This window comes from Corvus moneduloides, chromosome 13 (genome assembly GCF_009650955.1).
Source record: "Corvus moneduloides isolate bCorMon1 chromosome 13, bCorMon1.pri, whole genome shotgun sequence".
NCBI classification, from domain to species: Eukaryota; Metazoa; Chordata; class Aves; order Passeriformes; family Corvidae; genus Corvus; species Corvus moneduloides.
This window is the reverse complement of record NC_045488.1, coordinates 7,151,079-7,177,781: the sequence shown is the minus strand read 5'-3', so window position 1 is coordinate 7,177,781 and position 26,703 is coordinate 7,151,079. Positions and strand designations below refer to the sequence as shown.

At 46.4% G+C, this 26,703-nt stretch overlaps 1 protein-coding gene across 10 annotated transcripts in view; it reads right to left on the bottom strand.

Moving 5' to 3' along the window:
• The window catches only part of CHD2 (chromodomain helicase DNA binding protein 2), an 84,980-nt gene that overhangs the window by 12,036 nt on the left and 46,241 nt on the right, over positions 1-26,703 (bottom strand). For 7 of the 10 annotated variants that reach the window (XM_032122499.1, XM_032122500.1, XM_032122501.1 and 4 more), the window contains 25 exons: positions 25,378-25,464; positions 19,627-19,688; positions 18,262-18,384; positions 17,808-17,954; positions 16,786-16,919; positions 15,915-16,140; positions 15,088-15,188; positions 14,392-14,436; positions 14,064-14,239; positions 13,267-13,391; positions 12,445-12,661; positions 11,733-11,822; positions 10,659-10,849; positions 9,460-9,648; positions 8,824-8,986; positions 8,299-8,451; positions 7,738-7,809; positions 6,512-6,661; positions 5,769-5,917; positions 5,165-5,261; positions 4,349-4,441; positions 3,691-3,864; positions 2,607-2,782; positions 1,117-1,158; positions 7-146 (listed from right to left, as the gene is read on the bottom strand). In XM_032122499.1, coding sequence (XP_031978390.1) covers positions 7-146; positions 1,117-1,158; positions 2,607-2,782; positions 3,691-3,864; positions 4,349-4,441; positions 5,165-5,261; positions 5,769-5,917; positions 6,512-6,661; positions 7,738-7,809; positions 8,299-8,451; positions 8,824-8,986; positions 9,460-9,648; positions 10,659-10,849; positions 11,733-11,822; positions 12,445-12,661; positions 13,267-13,391; positions 14,064-14,239; positions 14,392-14,436; positions 15,088-15,188; positions 15,915-16,140; positions 16,786-16,919; positions 17,808-17,954; positions 18,262-18,384; positions 19,627-19,688; positions 25,378-25,464 — 3,322 coding nt within the window. Of the gene's footprint in view, positions 1-6; positions 147-1,116; positions 1,159-2,606; positions 2,783-3,690; positions 3,865-4,348; positions 4,442-5,164; positions 5,262-5,768; positions 5,918-6,511; positions 6,662-7,737; positions 7,810-8,298; positions 8,452-8,823; positions 8,987-9,455; positions 9,649-10,658; positions 10,850-11,732; positions 11,823-12,444; positions 12,662-13,266; positions 13,392-14,063; positions 14,240-14,391; positions 14,437-15,087; positions 15,189-15,914; positions 16,141-16,785; positions 16,920-17,807; positions 17,955-18,261; positions 18,385-19,626; positions 19,689-24,243; positions 24,365-25,377; positions 25,465-26,703 lie in introns of those variants that run through there. The other 3 variants (XM_032122504.1, XM_032122505.1, XM_032122506.1) reach the window with 3 other exon arrangements.

Here is a 26,703-nt window from a genome sequence, read left to right as displayed (position 1 = left end):
GCCTACCTTCCCCTGGATTTTCCTTCAGCTGCTCCTCATATTCCTGCATTGCTGACACACAGCTGTTGTGGATGAGCTCCCCTAACCGCTTCAGGTCAGCCACAGACTTATCCACGAGCTCAGCATCCCGGGCAATGCACTCCAGCCTGAGAAACAGGAAGAGTTTTGTGTTTGATACAGCAGATCTCTTCTCAGCCACTTCCTAATCAATTGTTTCACAGCTCAGTGCTGTACAGATATGAATGTAGGAAACATGCACAGGTTGAGCGCGTGCAGGAAACAACCAAGTTTTTGTCTTTTTTTGGTCTAATAGCTGCAATGCAGATGTAGAAAAACTGATCCAATCCTTTGGATTTTTTAGTACCAAAGCAAAGGTGAGAACTGTGTATCTTGGGGATAACAGGGACCCTCCGTGACTGTTCAGTACTCCCTCAGGCTTTTCCAGTTCTACATTAACTCCGTTTGATGGTCCAAAGCTGCCATCTGCTGTCCCTTTTGCCTGCCTGAAGTCAGTAACATCAAGGCTCACACGCAAGCCTTGTGTTTCACAAGACAAGAGTACAACCAGCTGAAAAAACACTGCATTTCTCCTACAATACATTCAGGGAACTCTGCCTCAGCACTGAGACCCTGCCAGACCCAGCACAGGATCAGGGCCCTGCAGATCCACATTTGAGGACAGTCCCTCTCCTCGTTTCCCTTCAGGAGCAATAGAGCATGGAAAGATGCTCCAAATTCAGTCCTGAGGCTAACATGCATACAGAAGCTTGGCAAGAGTTTTGGGTAGCATTTGCTGTTCTGACAGCTGCTCCCTCTCCTTTCTGGGCAGAGTGGGAATGCCCCAAGGGCCGGGCTCTGCCAGCAGGGCACTGCTGTGTTACAGCCCAGCACCACGGCTGCTCCAGCTCTGGTTTTTGGCCAGCGTTCGTCAGTGCCCATCAACAGAGACACCAGGGACTGTACAGCAGTGCTTGGGGCCCTGATGGCAGGACAGCAAGGCTTGTGCTGTCCATGGAGGTTGTGTCACACACCCAGAGCAATGTGTGTCTGGCTGTGCTCACAAGTACAGCGTGCCTCCATGCTTCCCCTCTGGAGCGGGGCCAGGATGGGACTCACCGTTCAAGAGGCAATCCAAACTTCTTGTAAGCCTTGATAAACCTAAGGAGAAAAAAAAATCAAGAACTAAACTAACTGCCATAAAAAGTAGGTCCAATATCACAAATTTGCTTGAATATATTAATTACAGCCTGTCACATTATCACCCTTGCATTCCCCACTGATCAGCTCAGCATCCCTCAGCACTGGGAGGCCTCATCCATTAGCCCCCACAAAGAGTTTTGTGACCTTGGCTGGAGAAGAACACAAGATTATTATAAATGGTGAGTGTTTGACAGATGAGGGAAAAAAAGAGGAGAGTGGTAACTGTAGAGCAAAAAAAAAAAAAAAAAAAAAATAGAAGAAAGCACTGGCTCACACCATGTTGGTAATTATTAACTTCATTTTTCCAGGAAGAAAAGAGGCATTAAATCAATGTCATTAGTAATTTTAAAGCTCAGGCTGCAAATGTAGCAACCCATCACAGAAGAGCCAAATGTGGTTCAATCCATCACAGAGGTTTGCAGACGAGGTTTGCTATTTATTTTCATGTCTTATTTTTATTGTGAAAATCCCTGCTGTGGCTAACACGACTTTAGGGCAAGAGTTGCTGCAATCAAACATTGCCTTGAGCTGGGAGCAGACACAATGGCTACAACTACAGGTTATTTTTGAAATCAGTTATTTTTTTGCCTTCTTTTTTTCATTTTGTATTCTTTCAGCCTCTTTCTGCTACATCACAATAACCTAAATGGCTGTTATATTGCAGCATATCCTTCCTGCTCCATGGTTGCAAGATGATTATGGGGCAGCTTCACAGCCCAAAAACTCCTGATATCTCCTGCTTAAAAATACACCAGCTCAGAGATAGAGAGAGTTAAGGAAAACTCACAACCCCCTCTTTTCCATCTTTGGCTGAACATCTGGGCAGAGTTGTAAGACAAAGATCTTTGGAAAAGACTCAAGAATTTGAAGATAGAAGAAAATAATGTTCTGGAATTCAGTCCCCAGCTGACATCAGGGACTGACACACAGGTCTCAGATCAACAGCACCAATGCTTCTCATGGGGTCCTTTTGCCAGAGCCTACCTTTCACTTAGAGCTTAAATCAGCAGGATGACTGCCAGAAAAATGTCAGGAAAGCCAGAGTCCTTGGTTTCTCCAGCTCTGCAGCTCATGGCACCTAAGACCTCACATGTTATATGGCATTAGCTTGATGCACTTGGCCCAGGAAGGGCAGTTAAACACGGATTAATTTTAGGAAGGTACCAGCTCCACAGCAGCCTGACTAAAGACAACCCAGTCCAATTTGCACTGATCTGAATGTTAAGGTCATCAGCTGGGATCAAACTGAATTATATAAAGGCACAGAAGCAGTCCCAGGGAACCAGCTCCGCCTAACCACTGACGTGCTTACAGGTGATAACTTCCTGGATTAGTCTGGAATTTTCTCCACCTGCATGGGATTTCTGTATTTGTTTTCTGAAGTGTCTCTTGTGCCCAGCACTGACCTCCTGATTTCAGCATCAGTAAATCCTTCCACAGTGTCTTTTCTAACACTCCGAGGGCGTCCCCTGCGCTTCGGTCTCTTCTCGTCATCGGTGTCGTCAGTCTCGCTTTCTGATCCAGATGATCTCTGAAGCCTTCTCTTGGTTTCTGCATCCGATTCACTGTCATTTGTCTGAGCCTGCACGGGCCAGAGAAACAGCAGTACAGTTATCAACTGCTAATCTAATCAGCTAACAACCTTTTCTGTCCCTCCGTGCACTGGCAGTATTTAATGGACTGTAAAACACCTCGGCATCCATTCCTGAGGATGCAGGAGCCCATGTAACCAACCCAGAGAGGCAGCACACCTTGCAGCTCCCAGCTGGCTGAGGCTCTGGTGGTCATCCTCCCTTTACAGCCACCAGTTTCACAATTCCATTTCGATCTACTAAGAGATGTTAAAATATTGATTTCTGTGGGTTTGTGCCACAGTCCCTTAGACTATTTTGAAAACCAGGACAACCTCAGAAATTAATCTGGACTCATCCTACATGAATGATCCTTCTCTGTATTTTTCACTTCAATGTTTTTCCCCAGCTCACCCCAAAGAACAGTTCTACCCTCATAAAGTCCCATGTCCCAGCAGAGCATCCTTGCACAGCCAACTTTCTTTTGGATTGGGGTGGATCCCATTACCTAAAGAACTTGGGAAGACACCATCTCTTTGGCCCCTCAGGATCCACATTTAGGCAAGAGCCACCCAGGGAGCTAGAGAGTCCAAGGAAAAGAGATGGCCAAAAAATGGCAAAATCTGCAGCAAAACCCAGTACAATTGGATACTTTGCTTTGTGGTCACTACGGATTCTTTTTATTTTATCTGCTAAGATGAGATGAGTCACACCAAGTCCAGTCTGGGCCCTCACACTGCATCCCAACCCATTGGTCCAATGCACGATGCCAACAAGAGGTCACTGTACTACCTCTGTGCTTCATTCCCAACCAACTTTGGAGGAGGGAAAGAAGCTTAGATGGCAAGGAGGCTTCCCTTGAGCATTCCCTTTGCCAGCTCTCACCTCCCGCCTCTCATCCCCTCAAGATGAGCTGTACCTTTTTAGTTGAGCTCCGGATTCGAGGCAGCATGTAGATTTCTTCCAATTCTTTCTGCCTTTCTTCCTCCTCCACCTTTTTCCTCTGCTCTTCTGGAATGATATCATCCCAGTCCTTCTGGGACCGCTCATCCAGCTCTGTCTCTTCCTCCTCCATGGTTGCAAAGTTGGCAACCTTTTTACAAGCAAAGGAGAAGTTTTAGCAATTCCCTCCCCTGGCAGGAACACCCCAGAGTTGTCTGCTAAGCCTCAACTCCTTCTCCATAGGAACTCTGCCAACACTTCCATAACTACTCCATAATTGATCCCTATGGCACTACGTTCCTGGCTCCTTGCCACGTCTTTGGACTACCAGCATTTGAGGAAGTACGTGCAGTTGAAGAAGTACTGCTGAGTATTTGTAAATTATTGGGTTTGTTTCCAAATTTGGTAAATTCTGCATTTTATTCACAGCCTTCAAAACCACTTTATTGAAATTAAATTAATACCTACATCAGAGGGGTTAGAACTGGATGGTCTTTAAGTTCCCTTCCAACCCAAACCATTCTGTGATTCTGTGATCTCTCCGAGGTGTTCCTGCCTGTTACTGACCTCACCACCATGGCAGGGTGTGGGGAGCCACATTCCCACACCCCACTCCAGAGCTTGGGGGTCCATACCTTGAACTGGGAGAGCAGCTCATCGGTGGCACTGGTGGACACTTCATTCTCCCGTGTCTCAGCCAGACGCAGAATCTCATCGATGTCCATCTCCTGCCAGTCAGGGAGAAGGAGGGATAAAGCGGAGGGTGCTGAGCACAGCAGGAAGTAAGAGGCTTTGAGAACAGACTCGTGTGCTGATATGAGCTAAATAAAGTGCAAATATCTGCAGGGTGTCATCCCAGAGGTCAAGGATGAACTAGCTCAAGTGGTACAACAAAGTACAAATTAGGTGACAGAACAGAAGGAAAGGACCATCAAGGCAGAACAGTGGGGAAAATTTCCAGGCAGTGAGATGTATGAGCTGTGGACTGTTTCCCTGGGGGGAAGCTCTGCTGCTTGGACCATTAAGAGAATTGGGCAAAACACTCAATGCTAAACTATCAAGCAATGCTGCACTGAGGCAGGAGAGAGCAACCTGTTCACTGCACTGTGCTGACTCCCGCCTCGCTCAGAGCCACCAAAAAAGGGATGCTGAACAAGTGCTCAGAAGAGGCAGGGAGAGGAGCCTTCAGCAGGCTGTGCTGTCACTAGCTAATAATCCTCAGGAGCCAAGGGACTCCCTTGGTGACCATTACTATTTAATTCCCAACAAAAAAGCTCTCACAAGCCCCTTGTCCCCCAGCCCCAGACTCTGCCTTCAGCTACTCCAGAACCCGTGTTTACCTGTCTGCTCTCATGCACATGGCAAGAACAAAGCAGGAGCAACCCCACACAGTCCCTCTTGTAGACCTGCAGAGCACTACAAACTGTTATGTGATTTCAATTTCAAACTACCTGAGGCTCTGACTCTTCCCCTTCAAGCTCCTTGAAAAGATCTTCAGCTCCAAACTTCAAAATAGCTGTCAGCTCCTCTTTGTTGAAGGGATTTGAGCTGCAAGAACAAACGAGAAGGAAAAGGTGTTTTGAGCTGTTCAGAACTGCTACAGCACAAAACCATACCGAAGTTTTTCCTAATTGAAGCAAGGAGTAAGTTGTCTACCCAGCACTATAAAAAGCTTTGTTATTAATCTCTTTCCTGCTCTAGCACAGACAAAGACTGCAATGGGAACCACCTCCATCTACTGGGGGAAATGAAGAAAATCTGAGGTCACTGCCAAAATGCAGCTGTTCCACAGCCAGGTTCCCTCAGACCAGGATGATCTCTGGGTGGAAGACAGAAGGAAAAACAAGTAATACACTAAAACTCATTTTTAATGTCTCATCATCTTTATTCTACGTGTCCAAATTAATGGCTGCAGAAGCCAAATCAGTGGAAGCTGCCATTACTTATTAGCCTTCTGCCCTGTACTTTATCAAATAAATACTGGAAAATGCCAGCAAGTGAAGCTGGTTATGCCACGAGTTCCAGACATTTCTGCCTCCTGACACAGTCACATACTTGGATCTCCCAGAGTTGTTGTCCAGAACAGTCCGGCCAGTGGTGTCCATACGCTGGATAACCAAATGATCCAGCACCATTTTCTTCTTGGCTCTCTCAATGATCTCCTCCTCCACTGTCCCCTTTGTGACCAGGCGGTAAATATTCACCTGAGTGGCAAAAAGAGAACACAGCTATTTCCTGGACAGGCTCTGCTGATATAGCAATGCATCCCTCAGCTGTTTTCACTGGGCTGCTAGCATTGTGTCTTCATGTACAGATGTGCTTTTTCAGAAGAAAAACAAGCACATTCTCTTTGTATCTCAGGAGATCCAGTTAAAATCAGGATGGTTAACACAGATCTTGTAGTGTGCCTAAGCACAGAGTAAAAATCTTCTGAAACAACCACTCTAAATTCAAACTAGCACCAAGCTTTTCACATATCTAATAACCCCTAGTAAAGGCGGATGTTCTACTTTTTATCAGGGTAAGAAAGAACAAAGTCCACTAGGACTAGGCTGAGAAGTGCAATTCCATGGGTTGGGTTCTGAGTTTGTTCAAAACCAACAGAAAGACTTGGGATCTGGCAAATCTGGGATGGTTTTTTGTCTCCTACTTTTTAAATGAAATTCCCTTGGGCAGCACTCTCTGGAGCAAGGACTGGGACAAAAAGCCCATGTTTTCAGAAGCTCTGGTGAGGTGAGAGGCTGTTTAGATGCACACACTGAAGGCACAGTGAAAACAACCCAGGCAACTCTTCTCACCTGCTTCTTTTGTCCGATCCGGTGAGCTCGGGCCTGAGCCTGAAGATCATTTTGGGGGTTCCAGTCCGAGTCAAAGATAACAACAGTATCAGCAGAGGCCAAATTTATTCCCAGCCCCCCAGCTCGTGTTGACAACAAGAAACAGAAGTCCTGGGAAGGAAAAAACAGAAGTATCCATGAGTTAACCAACTTGTAACTGTGGGTATAAAATGGCAATGGTGACTCAAAAACTGTACAAGGAAATGGAGGGAAGGCTCTGTTGCACTCATGCTTTTTAAAGTTGAAAAACTATTTCCTTCCCATATACCCTGTTCATGCAGGCTGAGCAGCACCAGTCTTTGAGCCCAGACCCAGAGTTAGGCAGTGCTGGCCCAGGTGAAGGGTGTGCTACTCCAGACATGAATCAATACGGGAGAGCAACACAAGCAGCTCAAGGCAAGGGAACCTTGGAGTCACTTTTGAAGGTCAGACCACATTGCCCACCAGATTCCTACAACAGCAGCAGGCAAACACCAGCTTTTTATTGCCTGAATCCTGTTAGGAGTGAGATCAGCAATGAACAGACTGTGCCAGGTTAGAGCCAAGATGCCTGAACCTCCACAGATGCCCTCAGGACAGGGGATCTATGGGCATTCTTGCTCCTTCCCTCCTCACACTTCCTTTTGTTAACTTTCCCACAACCACGATCTCTCCCAACTCCTGTGTGAGCCAAGAATTCTGCTCCAGCTCAGGCTTCTGGAGTGAGGAAAGGTATTTCTCACAGCTGGGCTGACTGACACAAAAACAAGTGTCTTGCACCAGTCACTGTGAGTCAGCAAGCCCAGATGAGAGGCTTCAGATGCCCTCTCCTATTACACTGGAGACTTTCACCTCCAACATCAGACTTCACTGCCTGCCAGCACTTAAAATCCTGCCATTTTATATCCAAAACCAGCTTCAGACTGGAATCACTCAGCAACCATCTCATTCTCCAGACCAACAGGGAGAGAATTGCTAAATTTTGGCTCTTCCCAGCTTCTTCAGGACTTTATGGAGATGTGGCTCACAGCCCTGTTCCTTGGATGTGGGAGATTTAAAATAAGCAATATGGCTGGTTGCAAAACCTGCCATATCTGTGTCTTTAAAAGTACCTGGGGTACTGTAAAAAGAACTGAACTGAACTAATCCCCTCTTGTCAGACACAACCTGTGGCTCAGCCACAAACCCTCTGCCCAGGCCTGCGGTACCTCGGAGCCGTCGGCGTTGAAGTGATCCAGCGCCTGCTTTCGGATCTCCCCCTTGATCGAGCCGTCCAAGCGCTGGAAAAATCAACAATAATGATAAAAGAAAGAAGGTAAAGGAGCCCTGAGGGCTGCACCCGAGTGCTGTCAGCCCTACAGCCCCCTTTGCAGCCTGCAGCGTTTAATTGTTAAAAATAGCCGCCAATTAAAAATAACTGCACTGCCTCAGCTGTGTCACAAGGGCTGGGGGATGCTCGGGGAGCAGGCACACAGCGGGTGACACCACAGCTCCCGTTACAGGCTCCCAGCCAGGCTCTCTGTGCTCACTGTCCTCTCCTCAGGGTTTATCACAGGACAGTGATATCACAGGAGTGGCCTGTCAGAGGAGTTTTGCAGAAATGGGGCCATCCCGAAATGAAGGGACATCCCAGTTGCCACCAGTAAGTGCCACCTGTAATCCCAGCCACCAGCCTCTGGGGAACTCAGTGACTCCCATTGCTGAAGCTCCCTCCACTTTTTCCCACTTTCAAGGGGACCCACATTGTTTTCCATGCTGATGTTTCTCACCTGAAAAGGGTAGTGTTTGATAGTCAGGTACTCTGCCAAGATGTCCAGCATCCTCACCATCTGGGAGAAGATCAGCACTCTGTTGCCTCTCTCCCGCAGCCTGGTCAGCAGCTTATCCAAGAGAATCAGCTTTCCACTGCTCCTGACCAGAGACTGAAGAAATAACCATCATTTCCAATCTTACCCTTATGTACATCACACAGAGACCTGCACAGACCTGCTCCTTTTGGGGTCATGCATCTCTTGTATATCTCTAATCTAATCATATGGGTTTACACAGCAGAGGCCACACACACAATGCATCACACAAGAGAGATCTTACACTGCCTGCAACTCCTGCTCTTGAAGGCCATAAAATGTTGCCTACAGTGGAAGTGCAGGGCTGGGGGTTCAAATGGCTTAGCTGTGAGGACTATTTTTAAAGGAGAAGCCACAGAAGCTAAAGCTTCACCAGATATTATCCTGCTGGGAGGACAAAAGAATGAAATCTAAGGAAAAAAGGTGGTGACCAAGGACACCACTCACCTGCAGGGTCTCAAGGCCATTCTCTCTCTCGTTTTCCTCAGGAGGTTTGATAAGGTAGCAATGGTTGCAGCACTTTTTCAATTCCATCACAATGTTCAGGAAACCAGATGTGCTTCCCCTTGTTCCCTTTGAAAGAGCTTTGTAGTTTCTTGTCAAAATCCACCTGCAGGCAGGAAAATTAAAGCCCAGATCATCACTCAGTGCAGAGCAGAGTCTTGGAGGAACAAAACCTTCAGGAAGAGCTCATTCAGGCATCAGTCTACTTCCTGCCCTCCATCTCTCCTCACTTCTCTTACAGAATACTGCTCTTTCCTCCCTAAAAACCCTGACCTGACTTTCTTGTTGATATTATCACAGTTTAATATTCAACAGCCTGCCAATTTCGTGCATATTTTCACTCCCCCAGGAAAGACATAACCTCTGTCTTGCAAAACTGGCCAGCTGAACCGTATCACTCTACAAAAGCATCTCCCAGAAGGAAAGAAACCAACCACCCTACCTCATATTCCTACTGGGAAGCTCCCAGTACTACAGGTGATGGTGTCACATTGCCCTCTGAAGGAACATATTGCCAAGGACCACATAAAGACGTGTCCATTTCTACTGGCACTCACAGTAACTTATTCAGTGACTCACTTGTAATACTGTTTCTGCAGAGCAGACATTTCCACCCGGAGGATCTGCTCCACTTTGGCTGGCAAAGATTTCTCTACATCCTTCTTCACTCTGCGCAGGAGAAACGGCTCCAGGACTTTGTGGAGGCTCTGGTAGCCATTCTCTCTACCTTTCCCGTGGTCCTCTTCAAAATCCTCCCAGAACTCAAACCTGGCAACAGAAAGGAAGAGAAAGGAAGGGTCAGAATATCTCTTGTCTTATGGCACCAAACAGCATCTATTGGATACACTCCTGCTCCACCACAAGACAGGAGACCATCAGTTTAATGGAAACACAGTGGAAGACAAGAGGTTCACTCTGCTCAGGTTAACTAAACAGATGGCTGGCAAAGCTAGAAGCTCTCTGGGCTTAGATGCCTTCCTAACATCTTATATTTGAGCTCCACACTGACTCCCAGGACCCAAAATCCCAAGTCCCCCACTATTTTACTCTGTTGGCATTTACCTGGCAGTAGTTTCTGAACTTTCCGCGGTGCCTCCCTGAGGCAGGGCTTTGACAACTGGACTGTTTTACCCTGCTCTGAAGGCTCTTTTGGGATTGTTGGCTCCTCTGACAGCTCCTTTGAAATGTGGAGATCCGCTCTCCTCCACTTGGGAGACCTCAAGCCTCTCCTTCACTCTTTCTGTGATCCAACAAAAAGAATTTGGGGGACAGCTCTTCTTGCAGTCAAACATCATTTTAGTGAACTTTGGGGCATGCTTGCCTTAGCCTTAGAGATGCCCATAGCTCATTTTATTTTAAAGAAAACAAAACATTTGTTACACTGTAGACACACAATCAGCCAGACAACACCCCAGAGCTGCCATGAAATGGTTGGCAGGGGTGCCTGAACCACAGTGTACAGGAAACCTCAGAAATGGCTGAGAAGATTTTCTTAAAACGAGTTTAGCTTTTTAGAGATGGCTGGAAGACAGCAGACAGATCTGAAAGCCATGTATCAGGTTTCCCCATTCAGTTTGCTGCCAGAAATACTCCTTGTGTTAGTTATTTAACCTTTGATTTTCCCAACTAATGTCTGTTCTCCTGTCACTGCTGTCACACCACTGAGTTTAATTCAGGGATTTAATTCAGGGATTTCTGCCATTCTGCACTCCCTTGAGCCTATTTAACAGATGAGAATGGACCGAGACATTTCTTGGAAGGCCCAGAAGGAGACTCACTTCTCTGGCATGATGAAGTGCAGCAGGGACCAGAGCTCCTTGAGCGAGTTTTGAAGCGGGGTGCCGGTGATCAGCAGCCTGTGGTTGGACTTGAAATCAATCAATGTTTTGTACAGCAAGGAGTCATCATTTTTCAACCGATGGGCTTCGTCCACGCCTAGAAAGGCCCAGTTAATGCTTCCCAGAACAGTCTGGAGGAAGAGAAGGAAAAAAACACAGGCGCCGAGGAGACGCTGGGTCAGACAGGCCCCACCACCTTGCACGTGTCTCTCTCCAAGGGCAGAAAGCCCTGCAGTGTGTGCTGTCCAGCGTGTCCTGCCCCAGCCCTGCGGCTGGATGCTTGCAGGATTTTCTTGCTAACAAAATCTGGGGACCAAGGTGTCTTCCCAGAAAGGAAACGGTGGAAATTAGCCATGCTGTAACACACTCCTGCTGTATCTCAGTAGTCTTGCAGCAAGTACACCTACTCTAATCCTCCTTTGCTTTACCCAGAAAGCACAGTCCTTTCCCAGCTCGTTACTCCCCACTTTCTCCATACCCTTGGGGCCCTGGGTAGCACTAGCCCCACTGCAGCAAGAACAGGAGAGCAGATTAACAACCCTAAAAAGTTCAGATAATCCAAGAGTTTTGATTTTAATTTTTTTCTTTTTTTTAAGCTTTTTGTTTTCTGCTAGGACTCAGTGATACACTGACAGGGCTGATGAATATTTCCTAAGCCGACAAATTTCTTGTGGATGTAAAAATGTAAATACTGTTAACACTGTGGCCAGAGGTTCAGTGTAATGTTTTGTCCTCTTAACAAGCCTAAATTAAACCAGGTAAAAATCCAGGTACTGCTGGATACTGCCAGATGTCTTTCATGTAAAAAGAATAGCACAACTGTGCAGTACAAGAGTGAAGACACTGTAACATGTGCCCCACATTCCCTGTGCATTACTGGCAAGAAAAAGCAAATAGTGGCTGTAGTTCTCCATCACCACAGAGGGAAGAGGTGAAACCCACTAGCTGAGGACTGGCTTTCCGTTTGAAAATGAGAGAAAGTCTAAGTAAAAACATCCTTGGACCATTACTCACCTTATCCTTCAGGAGGATCTCGTATGTTGTGATAAGTGCATTGAATTTCAATCTTTTAGACTGAGAATGGATCCACTCATATTCACGTATCTGTGAGGGGACACAAAAGTTGACTTCAACACGTTATCAAAAGGAAAGAGTTAACAATTGTTCTTTTAGTGTAGCTGTAGCCAGAGACTCCAACCAAGTCCAAACCCTTGTTGTTCCAAGGTGCCATTTGATGAGCTCAATGTGCCCTAGGAACAACTTGTTTTAGTGCACACATTCTTCAACTGCCCTTGCACAGGTAGCAAAATAAGGTCAGCTTGCTGTTGTGACATTAATGAACACATCACCTCACTGTGGACACCACTAGAGTCCCAACACTTGTGTACTCTGCTGTCTGAATAGCTCCAAACACTAAAGACAAGCACTTTTACACTGCTGGACTCCTCACTGCATGTTTCAGCCCAGAGCAGTACTGGCTTCCAGATTCTGAGAGAAGCCAGAACTCCTGCACTCACTCCAAGAGGGAAAATAAAGCAGAAAATTCCCTGCAGCAGGGAATTACACCCACATGCTCAGCTACACCAGCTCCAGCTGCCTGCAGTGCTGCCAGCACTATCCACCAGCCTCTCCAGCTGACTGTGTGTCACACACATCACACACAAGCTGCTGCTTTGCACCCAGTGCTTCTCCCTGAGCCCTCACCCTTTGCTCTCTGATTACACACCATGTTCCTGCTCATGAGGTCTCCAATGTAAACCACCACGTTTATCTCGGGCGCCCACACTTCAAACTCCCTCTGCCAGGAGGTGAGGGTGGACAGGGGCACGACCACCAGGAAAGGGCCGTACAGCTGGTGCTGATGGAACAGGTAGGACAGGAATGATATGGTCTGAATTGTCTTGCCTAGTCCCATTTCATCAGCCAGGATCACGCTGTTGTTCCTGAGAAAGAGGAGAACAAACAAAAATGCTGCCTGAATGCATGTTTCTGCCACTTTGAATTTACTGTGCTCCACGTGAACAGCAATCCACAACAAGGACAGAGAGGGGCAGTGCAAAAACAGTTATTTGAACAATTCCAAGTGGATCCCAGGGACAGCCAGACTGAACACGGCACAATAACATGCAAAAATTAACTATGATGACTCCAAACTGGAGGAAAACAGGCGAAGGCAGAGGGAAATCAGTGGCCTAATTTTAGAAGGACATTTCTCAAAGACTTCAATGAGTATAAAAGCACACTGAGCCAGAAACCTTTTTTTCCCATTAAGTCAATGGAAATCTAGGGCTGATATGTGCCAGACTCACACAAATTCAGCATGTGAACAGGCCCAGACAGGGAAAATGCTTTTTGTTTTCATACAAGGTTTCTTAAATTCATGTCTGCATGTCTGCATTCGTGTCTGCAACGCAGCCAGGTATGATAATATTTGGAATCTTCCACGCTGCAGAAGGAGAGTAGGTAAAGACCTCACTTGAAAAGAGGAGTGCCAAATCCTTCTGGGACAAAAAAGCCACAGAATGAACATCACAGCCTCTGTACATACTTGCACCAGGAGTGAGCGAGCCAGTTGAGGCCCTCCAGCTGGTAATCCCGCAGCTCCAGGTTCTCCCCACCGATGTACGAGGGTTGCTTCTTCAAGGCAACAAACCTCGGCCTCTGCTTCAACACCTGAAAGACATGCTGCCATAAGTCTATCAAAGAAAAAGACCAAATAGTCAGTAGCTGAAAGGCTGAAAATTCAGCAATGAAATCTATGAATTCAGCAAAGAGTGCCTATCTCTTCACTGGTTCAAGTCCATCCACATTTTCCTAGCCAGTGCTTCTGTCTGCATTTCTTGTGATTTGCCTGCTGGTTTATGATCAGGGCTCTGAGTCCCCCAGGAGTGTAGTAAGCTGCACAAAATGCACAGGAGTTGGAACAAGCTCCACTTCCTTCTTTGTCCTCTTTTGGCTTTTCTCCCATTATTCCTGTCCCTCTCCTTCACTGCATCAGCATCTTGCAGGCTTCCTCTTTTCCCAGGTGTGCTGTTTTTTCATCCAATTGATATTAAAACTGCTGCAGCTCCTTCTGAGGAGGAAGCACTTTGCAAGGATTAATTAAGCCTCCCACTCCCCAGGGGGACATAACGTTCTCACTGTGCACAGAGTAAATGAAACTCAAAGGGGTTCGCATTCTGCTTGAAGTACAATACGAGAACAGCAAACAACCCTTCAAACGCAGGTGGGAGGATGGGAAAATGTTCTCTGACATTTATCCTGAAAAAATTTCATGTTCCCACTGCTTGCATCTTCCCCCAGCCTGGAGGAACCCAGCAAAGGAAAGAAGAGAAGCCAGCAAACCTTGCAGTCCCGGGTGGGAATCGTCTTGGAGTTGTTACGACTGTTGAAGCTGTCAATGCAGTGCTGAAATTTCTTGCTGATCAGAGCCTCATCTTCCCAGCTGCACTCAGCATAGGGCAGCCCCATCCACTTACACAGGTATTCGGGGTCATTCGAGGATGTTTTGCGACTGTTTGCTGTAAAATATGCCAAAAAGCCCAAAGCTCAGCACCTGAGGTTGAGCAGCTGAACCGCAAGTGCAGTTCACAGGCTGAACTGCCCGGACAGCCACAGGACAGCTCTTGACTCATAGGAAAAGTGTAGAGAGACCAAAAAAATGCTCTTTTACCTGGGAAATCTGAATGTCCCGTGGCAGACTTGCTGGTCTTCACAGCTGTGTTTGGAGAGAGAAGGGAAGGGAGGGTTGGAACGCTGGCAGCCAGCAGAGGGAGCAGGGCAGGCGATCACTGCCTCACACCCACGTTTTTACAGGAATTCTACTGGAAATAGGTTAAACAGCTCTCCACACCAATTCCCAAAGCAGCTGGGTGCTGGCACTTCTGACTGACATGACTGTGATATTACCAAAGCACTCAGTAAGTTCTGTTTTTATTTTTATGAATTAATCATGAAAATCTCACCCCTGAGCTGCCTTGCAGCCTAACCCCATCCTCAACCACACCCCGGAAAGTGGTCCTCACAAAAGCCACGCCCATGCTGCTGCTTTGGAAACAAACACCTTGCATCCAAAGGGTTCAAGACAAAGAACTTCAGCAGCCCCTCAGAAACAAGTGCATCATCCCATAATCCAGGCAAGCAGAGTCACTTATTTGTATTGCTTGTAAATACAAATCTGTAAACCTGGATTTCTACTGTCCAAATTCCTAAATTTCACACAATGAAATACACTAAATACCGGGGGTTTTTTCTTCAGGGATACTGGAGGACAGGGAAGAAGAGAGAGCTTCACACTCCTTCTGCTGTCACATGGATTAAAGTTTCCACTCCCACTTCACCCCTTTACCAAAGTCTTGGCTCCACTTACCAATTACCCTCTCCACTATTTGATACTGTTTGTTCAGCTCTGAAGCCAGCTCTTGTTGGCAGTTGAAATATTCTACATCTTCAGGTGATACCTTGCCCAGCCTAGATGCAAAATAACCCAAAAGAAAAAAACAACCCACTATAATGCTTCTGTCATAGTGCTCATGGATGTTACATATAGAAAATCTACTTGCCTACATGGCTCTGACATTCAGACAAGTCACAGAAGCAAACTACTGTTATATGACATGTTTCTTAAATTTCCTGTAATTATAAATTATTGCTGAGAAGCAAATGTCATAGATGTTGAGATTGCCTCCCTGTTAAATGCTGCCTTATTCTGATGCAAGAATCAGTCTCAAAACAGGAATCAAATAGAGATGGAAGCTGCTACTCCAGCTTTACCACTTTGGAAATACACCATAGCTTCCCATTATAGTTCCTGGGGAAGCTGGACATAAACTGATGCAAAAACTTGTACACAGAGAAGACCACAATTAACAAGAGTTAGTAAGGCTGCAAGCCCTCATAGCACCTCCTGGGCCAGGCGAGTCTGTGCACCATTTATTTGTCACCAGCTCTCCCAATTCTTAAGCCTAGGAAGCAGCAATAGTGTGAACTTATGCCTTGCCCTCTCCATTTTACAGCCATCCACACTGCAGACATCATTTCTGTGAGGGGGACATTCCTCAGCAGGCAAAGAGAGACCAGAGTGCACATGAAACATACTTTGTAAGAAGAAATCAAACGTTTTCAGTCACGACTCCTCAAACCTCTGGCTGAAAATTACTTGCCCAAGGCCAAATCACTGCCTGGAGTGAAGCCTACCATTGCTTGATCTCCTCCTCTTTTTTCTTGAAGTTTTCGAGCTTTTTCAGGCCCTTCACTTTCTGCTGCTGCAAGGACTCCTCGCTCTCCCACGTGCTGTGGATGTATGACCAGCCCTTCCATTTGATCAGGTACTGAACTTCCCCCTCATCCTTCTCCGGGTCAAAGTCGGCGCTGGGGTTGCCGTTGGCCTCGGTCGCGTACACCGTGGTGGAAGCTCCAATGGCTGCAAGAGAGACCAGCCTGCATTTGGTACCTTCATTATCAACCACTGGGCATTAACTGCATTAGAGCAGGAAGTTACTCTTGTAATACACCTTTTGCGGGAGCACAAAGAGCATCCGACAGATTCTGCAACTCTGTAAGGCAGGCACACCAAAGTTTTCCCTACAGCAGAATCTTTTTAAAGCTGTCATAAGTAGCTTTTCTTTAAGTATAATTCAAAGGCCCCTTGAAAGTGTTCACAACCATTCAGTTTTACAAAACATTTTTGTAAGGCTTTGAGAACAAAACATTGGCTTTATTTTCATTATGGCTTTGTCAATGGGGCCATGAAAACTGACTCTCTTAGATCTGTTTTATATTTCAAAGCAAAGAAAAGCAGAAATGACTGCATCTCTAAAATGTGTGCAGGCTAAATGAAAGCTGCCGAGTACATAAACTATAGAGATTTTAGGATTTTAAATATTATATGTTACAAAAGCTATTACATATTACAAGACATAAATAAGAGGCACAGAGGAAAAGATGAAAAGCACTGAAACAACCCTTGGCCCCACTTTGAAGTTACAAAAGCATTGCACCAGCTCAAAGAAACCATGAGCACGTGCGATTGCCATCAGAAATAAAGGCTTCTTCCAGAGCCACGCACCTCCCTTTTTTCCAAGCCTGATGTCCAAGACTTTCTCAATAGTTTCACTGTTGTCTTGTTGTTCATCAGCACCTTCCCCAGTCATCTCTATCAGGTCATCAGAATCCGTCTCAAAATCATCATCCTCTTTGTAGCTGAATAAGATCAAAACCAAACTGATATAAAACCCTTAATTCTTCCCAGCCCACCAACACAGAGAATGGCTCAGACTGGAGCACCTTCTCCAGCATTTATCCCGTGGTTCAGTGCACGTTCAGCACACGCATGCCTTAAGTCATCCATTCAGTATTTTTCCCCAAGACACTTAAAACAGCTACACTTTATCAGACTAATCCTCTATCTTGCCCATATAATTTTTCTGACCATGGCCAACATCAGATGATTCATAAGGTGGAACAATCTCTGCAGCAGAAGCAAGGCCATAACAGAGAAAGTCTCCACTGTTGAGGGAAAGATTATTCTATGGAGGTTGCAGAGGCTGCACGGGTGCCTACACTGCCCTAGGAACTGCACTTCTCATCTTTGATGAATGTTTAACCACCACAAAATATCATTTGAACGGCTCTTTGCAAGTCCCTTATTGGGACTGCCCGAAAGGTGAGAAGGTACACTGGGGAATGGATAAAGCTTTACCTCCACCCTGTCTCAACACACTGTCCCAGGGCGTTACCTATCAGCCACTCTCAGACAATTGGTCCAGTCCAGCACAGCTCCTCCCTTTTGCTCATTTTCATCTATTATTTGCAATTATTAATCTCATCTGAGAGTGCTTTACAAATATCATGCAAACCTCCTCACGTTTCTCTAAGAGGGACTGGTAAACATTCCCTCCTTCACAGATGGCAAAACGAGGTAAACCAGGATGTTCCCAGCATGAACCTGTCAAAAGAGCCACACCTCAACCACAGGTCTCTGCAGGGCAGAGCTGGGTCTCTGCAGGACCACACAGGGAGTCAGGGCCCCCAGTGCTCCCCCTTCCCCAGCCAGCTCTCACCCCCAAGCAACCCCACTCTTCTTCACACCTGACATTTTTGGCTGCTCTTCGCCGAGTTTGTCTCTTAGGGGTCTCATCGTCTTCATCATCATCATCATCTTCAGATGAGTCTGGTTTCTTCCTCTTCCCACGCTGGATTTTGTGGGGCTTTTTAACACCAGTTTTGGCCACTGTTCTAAAATAAGAGTTAATAAAGCCATAATACAGCATGGTTTGTGTAAATATCTGCTTTACTAAGTCTTTAAGGAAGCACGAGTCTCAAATATTATATCCTAAGGGATTTAATCTGCTCTATCATGGAAAACACTCTATTGCTCACTGGAGCATGAGATGTGGAGATGAGGGAGTAACTAGGCCCTAGGTTTACTAGGCCGTAAACAAGGGTAATATTGCAGGAAAAATACACATTCGTTAGTGACAAACAGGGATTTCCTCTCCATGCAGCACAGGCAGAAAAAGAGACTGAACCAACCATTCCTTACCTCCTTTGGACAGGCCTTCTTGCTTTAATTTTCTTCGGTTCAGGCTCACTCTCTCCACTGGTGCCTTGCTCCCCTCCATCTTCATCCTCTTCTCCGGCAGAGACCTCTCTTTTCCATTTAATTCTGTGGTCAGAAATGTAGGTCATGAAGGGCAATGATATTTCTACACAAACACCTGAACAAACACTTGGGGGGTCTCAGTCACCTGGGCTTTTGTTCACACAGAGGCAGGATTGCCTTGAGTGAGAGCAGCTCTTACCACATGCAACCACGTGCTGGTGGCAGAGCTGTACTGCTCAAACCTGGGTGGGCAAGGGCTTTGATTGATTTTTTTTCCTCTACCTCTGCATTTTTGAGATGGGCTGGAAGGATCTGAAGAGAAGTGCTCACTGTCACAGAGCACGAGCCACAACGTGCACAGTTACACGAGCGCCTTGGAGCCCAGAAAATGGAACAACGAGTGTCCAGACATCTAAATTCTCCTGTCAATTCAAGTTTCCAAGTGTGAAGCCAAGTCACATTGCACCATTAGTGGAAGGAAGCACATTCTCTGAGGGCAACTCAGAACAAAGCTGCAGCTCCAAAATGCCTTTTGGAGGAGCCCCTCCTCTCTCCAAGGGGACATAGAGGGTCCACAAAGATCATTCTCCTTGACCAGAAGAGGTTCATATCACCACAGTCCTCCCTCTACTTTATCACCTTCCCTCCTGCACTGATGGGTACAACTAAATGAAGAGTTAAAAAACAAGATGCAGGAGAAAGTGAGCAGGATCATGTGGCTGTGTTTAGATTTTCTCCATCAGGCAGCTCATGGTTCCCTACTTCACTTCAGTGTTTGGAAAAACTAAAAGGTACTTCCTAGATGGGAAAAAGGCAGTAAAACATGACTGTAAGTGCACTCATTTACAGTGCTCAGACATCCAAAGCATTCTTTATGGAAGTTCTTTTGTTTTAACAGAGGGTTATAAAAGATAAAAGAGGATAATAATTTGGCATTTTATTCTCAGTTAATCAAAAAGGTGGGAGGAGAAGGGATTAAACAGTTTTAAGTATCTCTGAAGGAGAATCAGTAACCTGATGGAAGAGCGAATTGACTGACAACAGAAAGTGAACCTGACTCATTCAGATTCCATCACAGGCACAGTAGGATAATACAAACAAAAGTTGGAAAATTGCATCCATCAATAGATACATATTCATGCTTCAATTTTAGTAATCCAAAGTATTATTACTGGAAATATTAAAGTATTTATTTATTTTACAAGCTCTCCATGTTGACAGCTCCTATCAAACAATCCAGTGTGCTACTGTACTGAGAAATAAACCAAAGCATCACCACTCAAAACCCTTTCCTTAGAAACTTACTTTCTTTTCAACTGCTTCTGGCGTCTTCTTTTTGGGCTCTCATTTTCAGATTCGCTACTTGCCTTTAATTGAAAAGAAAGAAAATCAGGTTGTAGGCTTTACTCTGGACTGTCTTCTCAAGGATGCAAGTGAAACACGTGCCCGTGGGCTGAGCCCAGCTCCTTCCCCTGCAGCCTGAAGGACGCTTTGGTGCAGAGCAGCTGCCTCCCAGCACCACCACCTCAGCTGCACAGTCCTGCTGCTCTGCTCTCAATGTGAGGAAGGAAACTCTCTGCAGGAAGCCTGGAGAGCTCTACAACATCACCTATCCTGGAGTCCCTAAGCTCAGGACCCATCCACCCCTCAGCATCAACCCCCAGTGCCCAAGAGACACCATGGCAGCAGGGGGCAGGCAGACCTGCAGTGTGTGCAACACCCCAGGGATTGCAAACCCATGGGTGAATTTATCCCAACAAATGCATTATGATCTCTGCCTTCATTGCACAAACTTCCTACAAGGAATGAAATAAAAATATTGTCATAAAAAGGCAATATTCTCATCAAAAGAGTGTCCCTGTCTTGTTGTTGGGTTTTTTCTGCCACAGCAAAAGTCACCAAGGACCCAACTGGGTCAGAGCCGTGTCCTGCTGCTTTCCTTCCTCCTAGTCCTACAGTTTCCACCAGTGAAGTCTCTGTGGCTAAATATATCTAGAGTTATTCTAACTACTTGCTGTACTATTTTAAAAGTGGGTGTCACTAATTCCCACAGACCAAGATAGCTAAAATAATCTCTTTATGCTGGTTGTACACAACCCCATTTTCATAAAAACTAGTCAACCATGTAAACAGATCACCACACAGACAACATGACTTCTTATCTTCCCCCAGAAAACACAAATAGGCAGGGACAAAACTGAAGAAACCCATGTGAAATTTCTAGAGAAGTATTAAAATGACAGAAGTAGCCTCTAAGTTTGCTTGTGCCACACACTTACTAGAAATCTTCCGCCTCTAGCTGCTTTTTGCCACAGTATTCAGCTTTGGCTCCAGGCCATGATGGACAGGTCTGTCCATCACCACAGTTTGCATCCTCTGACACCCCCACTGCCCTCCTGGACAGAGCTCACACAGCTGTGCACACAAGGATCTTGTGAAATGGTGTGAGTTGCAACGTGCATCCTTCATTCCCATTTTCCAGCTTTCCTTCCACCCATAGAAAGGCCTGTCTCACTTGCATCAGTGTATCCATTAAAATCCACTAAAATACTGGACTCCATGTCTGACCATGAGCTTTCCTGGATTTGGTGTCAGATTTGCATGTGGCACAGTAACACCTTTTGCACCGTATCTTACTACAAACACGTGTTCATCCACCCGTTTCACGGGCCTGCATGAAATCCCTGTCTCATTTACCAAGCATGAAGCAAGTGCCTGGCAAACACCATGGAGAGCCCTACCTACCCTTGCAACACAAGCAAAGCATTCCACAGATTTGTTTTGACACACAGAATCCAAAAGTCCTCAATTTTCCTTTTCTCTTTTAATCTCTTATCCACTTTCTGAAGCTTTTCCATTCTAATTGGGCATGATTTTAACAGCTGTCCCTCAGTGCACGTTTACTTTTGCTGTATTTTGGCAAGCCACAAGTAAAAAGAGATGGATTTCTGTTCTGCCCTGCATCAGAGAAGATCACATTGGGAGAAAACCAAATACAACCTTTAGCTCTTTGAAATTAACTCCACTTCTGTGCCAAAATCCCCTTTTCCAAGCTTCTAGTGTCCATTTTTCTAATGCCTGTACTCTCTCCCTGCTCTGTCGCTGGGTCTACAAAGCTGATGACAATCTCTTCATGACTCGACTTTTCCTCCCCTCTTCCACCTTGAAAAATGTAACTTGTGACTGCAGCTCAGCCGCCTTCTCTTACACTTTTCAAAGACACCATTGTGTGTTTTGGATGCATGTCAAGCCCAGCTCCATCTCCACTGACACAGCCAGTCCCCAGCCTGAGTCACCTGCCTGCCTTGTGCTCCCACATCCTCCCCATCCCAGTATGGAGTGCTGGGAAGTGCCACACTGCAGCTCCTTAGCCTCTCCTCCCTGCTCCATCGTGTCTCCTGGTGATAAATTCCTTGTTCAAGGAAGGACAGAGGACAGCCAGAGAGCCAGGGCATGCCAGGTCCAGAGTGTGCACCCGAGGCCCTGTCTGCCCACCACCACCATCATCAGGAACAGACTGGTTGGGAAATCACATGCAACTTGAATTTTAGTAACGTTACCTCCTTGAATGACACAAGCTAGACTGGCAAAGTCCGTCCCCAGTCCCCAGCGGGGTTTTTGTCAGCCCAGCAGGAGGTGCTCGGGTCACGCTGCTCGGTCCAGAGCGCGAGTGCCAGTGCTGGGCTCAGGCTGCCCCGCTGGGGTGCTGCTGCTGTGGCCAAGGGGAAAGATGACCTGTCTTCCCTAGGTCCCCCTTATCAAACACTACAAATCTACCTAACTTATTCCTGCACCACTACTTCCAGCTGGACTAGGATCTGGCCACTTACAATTTCCCCATCTCCAGCTTAAGGGATCAGCCTTCCCTCTCCATGCCTCACTGACTCCTCACATCAATTCTCTCCCTCTCCCAGCACATAAAGTGCACACACTTTTACTAAATTAATTACACTGCATTTTGCCGTAGAGCAAAGCCGGATAAACATAATGATGCTGCACATGTAGCACCAAGAAGAGCAACACGGAACAATTCAAAGTTCTGCTCCTATACATTATCCACGAGTGTCCTTGCCACTAGCCCAGGGCAGGAGAAATGGAGATTCCAGGCCATTGGAGAGGAGGTCCAGGTGAGCCTCTGGACCTATTAGGAGAGACAATGACTTGCTTGAACAGAGCCAGTAAGTATTTCAGACTAAAGTCAAACTAAGGACTTGCTTATTTCAGAGCAAGCCAAGCTCTAGTGCTTCAGAAAAGCTGGAGAATCTCAGCTCATCCAGTTAGTTTTATGTCTGCTGAACTTCTCTTTCTCAGTGAGACTAGTAACATTTGAAATACATGAGGCAAAGCATTGACCAAAATGCAAATGAGCAGATTTTTTTTTTCCAATAGGAAAACCAGCTGTATTTTTAGAACACACTGGTGCGTGACTTCAGGCGTCTCTTTGACAGAAAAAATGCACTGACATCTGTCACCAAATTCAATCTGAAGCTATTCTTTTTATAGTAAAAATATTGTGTCTGGTTGGGGCACATTAATTTCTCAACTGCCCCAGAATCACAGAATGATGGAATGATAAAATGGTTTGGGTTGGAAGGGACCTTAAAGTCCATCCAGTTCCAACCCCCTGCCATAGGCAGGGACACCTTCCACTATCACAGGTTGCTCAGAGCCCCATCCAACCTGGCTTTGAACACTTCCAGGGACGGGGCAGCCACAGCTTCTCTGGACACCCTGTGCAAGGGTCTCACCACCCTCAGAGGGAAGAATTTCCTTTATCTATCTAACCTAAATCTGCCCCTTTTCAATTCGAATACTCTAAAAGGCACTTGGTTCTGTACTCCTCACATCCCCTGGCTGAAACCGGAAGCTGATTTATTAACTGCAAAGAAAATGCCTGGGGAAGTAGTGTTTTTACTAAAAACCTTACACATTCTCTTGTTCCTGGAGACAGCTCTGGGCCCCTGAGCAGCTCTGTGCTCCTATGCAAAGCTGCGCTTTCACTTCCCCAATGGCTCAGCCCACGCCTGGGTATTGATCACGAGTTATCACCCTCCCTGATCGCACCTCGGACACCTACACAAGGAGCCCAGAAATCCCCAGAAGGGAACCATTTCTAACACACAAATAACCCTACCCAGAATGCTGCTCTCAGAGGACATGGTGATTGAGAAGGGCCCCAAAACCAGAACCACCTCCACCTGTGCGCCATCTCCCCCGCACAGGTGAGTCACGGGGCAGTGCAGGGAGCTGGGATGGCTCATCCTTGCTCTGGTCTCTGAGCCACGCTGCCTGCACGATGCTCTTTGCTAATCTGCAGAGAAGCATTAGGGAAGAAGGCAGTTACAAGCCCCCAGACACTGTGCTGGAAGTCCCAAGCAGCAAGCAACAGGCACAGGTCACTGGCGACAGGATTGACCCTGCGAAGGCAAAAACCATCTTCAGACGTGCCTTGGATTTCTGCCACCTCCAGCAGCAGCAAGGAGTGCTCAGCACCACGGAGACTTGAGCTATTCTATTTCCTCTCGCTTGGTGTCTTCCAAAAGCAAGACTTTCCATCTCCTCCTGCTCTCTGCGAGGCCCCAGCACTGTGCTCCTGACAGGTCACACCCTCCATTGGATTCTGCTGCAGATGGGAGTTGCCCTGTGGGGACCAGTCAGTGTTTCTTTGGGGAGAGAGGGGTGAGGGGGTGCTCCAATTTTTTTAATTTCAGCTGTTTCACAAAAGTTGCAGTGGGGGTCATTTGGAGGACCTTTGGGGTTTTTTTGTTTTTTACAATATTTTGTGGTATAGCAAAGTTTTTGCATCTCAGATTTAATTTTTTTTTTATTGTACCTTAAGTAGTAGGAAATAAAGATATCGAAAAAGAAAACAACATTTGCAAAACCACGTAATATTGTAAAACAAAAAAAGAAGGGACTTACCTGGGCCCCTAAGAGGGCAGGGGGGTGTGCAGCGGAGCTCTGGGGTGGGTGTGAGGTCGCCGGCACAGTGCATGCCGGGGCATCGCACAGAGGGGCGGCCGGCCAGCCCAGCCTCTGCCAACTTGAAAAGGAAAACAAAAGCTATGTCAATGGTGCACCCCGAGCCCCTTCCTGACCTCTGCTCTGCGGGACAGCCAGCACAGGAGTCTGGGGGGGGCAGCTGGTGGCACTGGGGTGCCACAAGGCTCAGCAACAACGCACCAGGGCAAGGAGCTGGAGACCTGCATGTGACCCCTTGAGCATCCAAATGCACATCTTGGTGGTGAAGCACAAACAGCCCGAATCAGAGCACTACTGGGCTCCTGCTCTGCTCAAAGTCTGCTGCTTATCTTCAGATTCCCAGCCCCAAGCCCCAAGCTCTCCACGAAAGCCTCTCTCTGGTTCTCTTACCCCTCTGCTATAGCTACTCGACCTTCCTGAAGACCTGCAGATGAAATGCTCCATGCAGAAAACCTGTCAGATGCAAATGAAGGTGGCACCTAATTCCTACATCTTCAAAAAAAAAAAAAACCAACAGTGTTCTGAAACAGGAACAATTAGAAGGTTTGGCTGCCAGGCTCTGACCACTGCCACCTCCAACTGAAGCATGAAAGACTACCCAGTATTCAACCAAAGAAAATTGATGGGTCATAAAGCAGCACACACACAAATGCATTTATTAGTGGGATCCATTCCAGGATAGGCAATGACTATTTTGTTGCTATGAGGTGTTTCTGGGAACTTTCCTTTATTCCTGGTTGGATTTGTGTTGCGTTTTGGTTTTGTTCTGGTTTTTTTATTACACAGACTCCTCTCCAGGATGTTCCTACAGCAGAGCATGACTTGCATTACGCCCCATTCCAGCAATCAGATCAGTGCATGCAGATCTCAGCCCAGGCAGTGTCCCGCTCACTCCACAGGTCTCAGGCCAAGCAGATCCAGATGCAGGACTGGGACCTCAACTGTGAGCTCCAACATCCATGCACCAAGCTGGGACTCAGTGTTTACAAGGCAATGCAGATGAGACCTCCCTTTGCTCTTTGGGTTTCGTTGGTTTTATATGTTCAGTGACCCCTCATCCTTTTTTTTCCTTACCTCATCTTTTATATTAAATCGTGACGGTTCTTGTCTGCTTCGGTTTGACCTCCTAACCCCATAAACATCAGGATATTCTTCCCACATCTGCAAAATAAACAGACCATCAGAAGGCCTGCTTTACCCCAATTATTTTTGACATTTTAGAGAAGCTTGATGGTGTTTAAAAAAAAAATCAACAGAAAACCATTAGGGAATTAGCAACCAGTAGATGGACACTTTAAAAAAACTGGCTGAAAGAGATTATTATTATTATTTTGGGGTATTTGGCACCATTCTAAAGCAGCATGTGTTTATCTCAGTGTTATCTTTACAGTGGTCCATCTTTCCACCAAAGTACAAATCACTCTCCAGCTCCTTCAGGCTGGAGGACAGAGTGTTGAGGTAACCAGCCCTCTGCAGCACTGGTACCAAAGGTATGGAGGCAACCAAAGGTATGGAGGACGTGGAATGAACAGACCTACCACGTCAATAGGGCAATTCTCTGTCACTAACAGCTTCCAGCACAATTCCTTTCCATAGGGAATGCCCCATCAGCTGCCTGGAGACATTGCCAGCTGCAACTTCAAAGGTGAATTCTGTGGCCCAGCCTGGATGGCAAATGGAGCAAGATACCCTGTCCTTTGGCAAGGCAAGGCAGTGGCTGCTGGTTCCTCTCCTGAATGCACTGACAGGAATGTGGTTTGGCAGCGCAGGGCACACAGATGTGCAGAGGTCACTGCTGGGAATGGTTGTGCTCTTTGCTGTTAAATGAGGACCTCACCAGTTTAATACACTGTGTATAAGAGCATGCAACTGTTCTTGTAGGTGGACAGGAGAAGGGGGAGACAAGAATGGATGCCCTGAGGGGGATGAATGCAGAGTTGTGTTGGTGACACAGGAAACAAGAGTTACACAGCAGACACAAACCACCACCATGCCCCTCAAAATCCTACACCAGCAATTCCTCTCTCCCTCAGCAGAGCTTACTCTCTTAGTTCTCTACATCTATTCATTTCCTTCTCATTTTCTCTGTCTCCAGTCCTCAAATATCTCTGCAAGCCACTGGCAGCAAAAGGAAATCAAAATACACTGCCAGACGCAGCAGTGATTGGGATTGAGAGCATGATGGATAAAAGGCTGCAGCCCAGCAATTTTTCTGCCTCTGTTAAAGGAGTAATGGGATAAGGAACAGACTGTGACAGTGTGTATCTGTTGGGCACGCAAGTACAGAGGTACATTCACATGAAAGAATAAATCAAAATGCTCCCCAAACCATTTGAAGAACTTGTCTTTTCATCTATTAAATGGCATGGGTTTTGAATGTGGGAGCGACTTCCATGACAA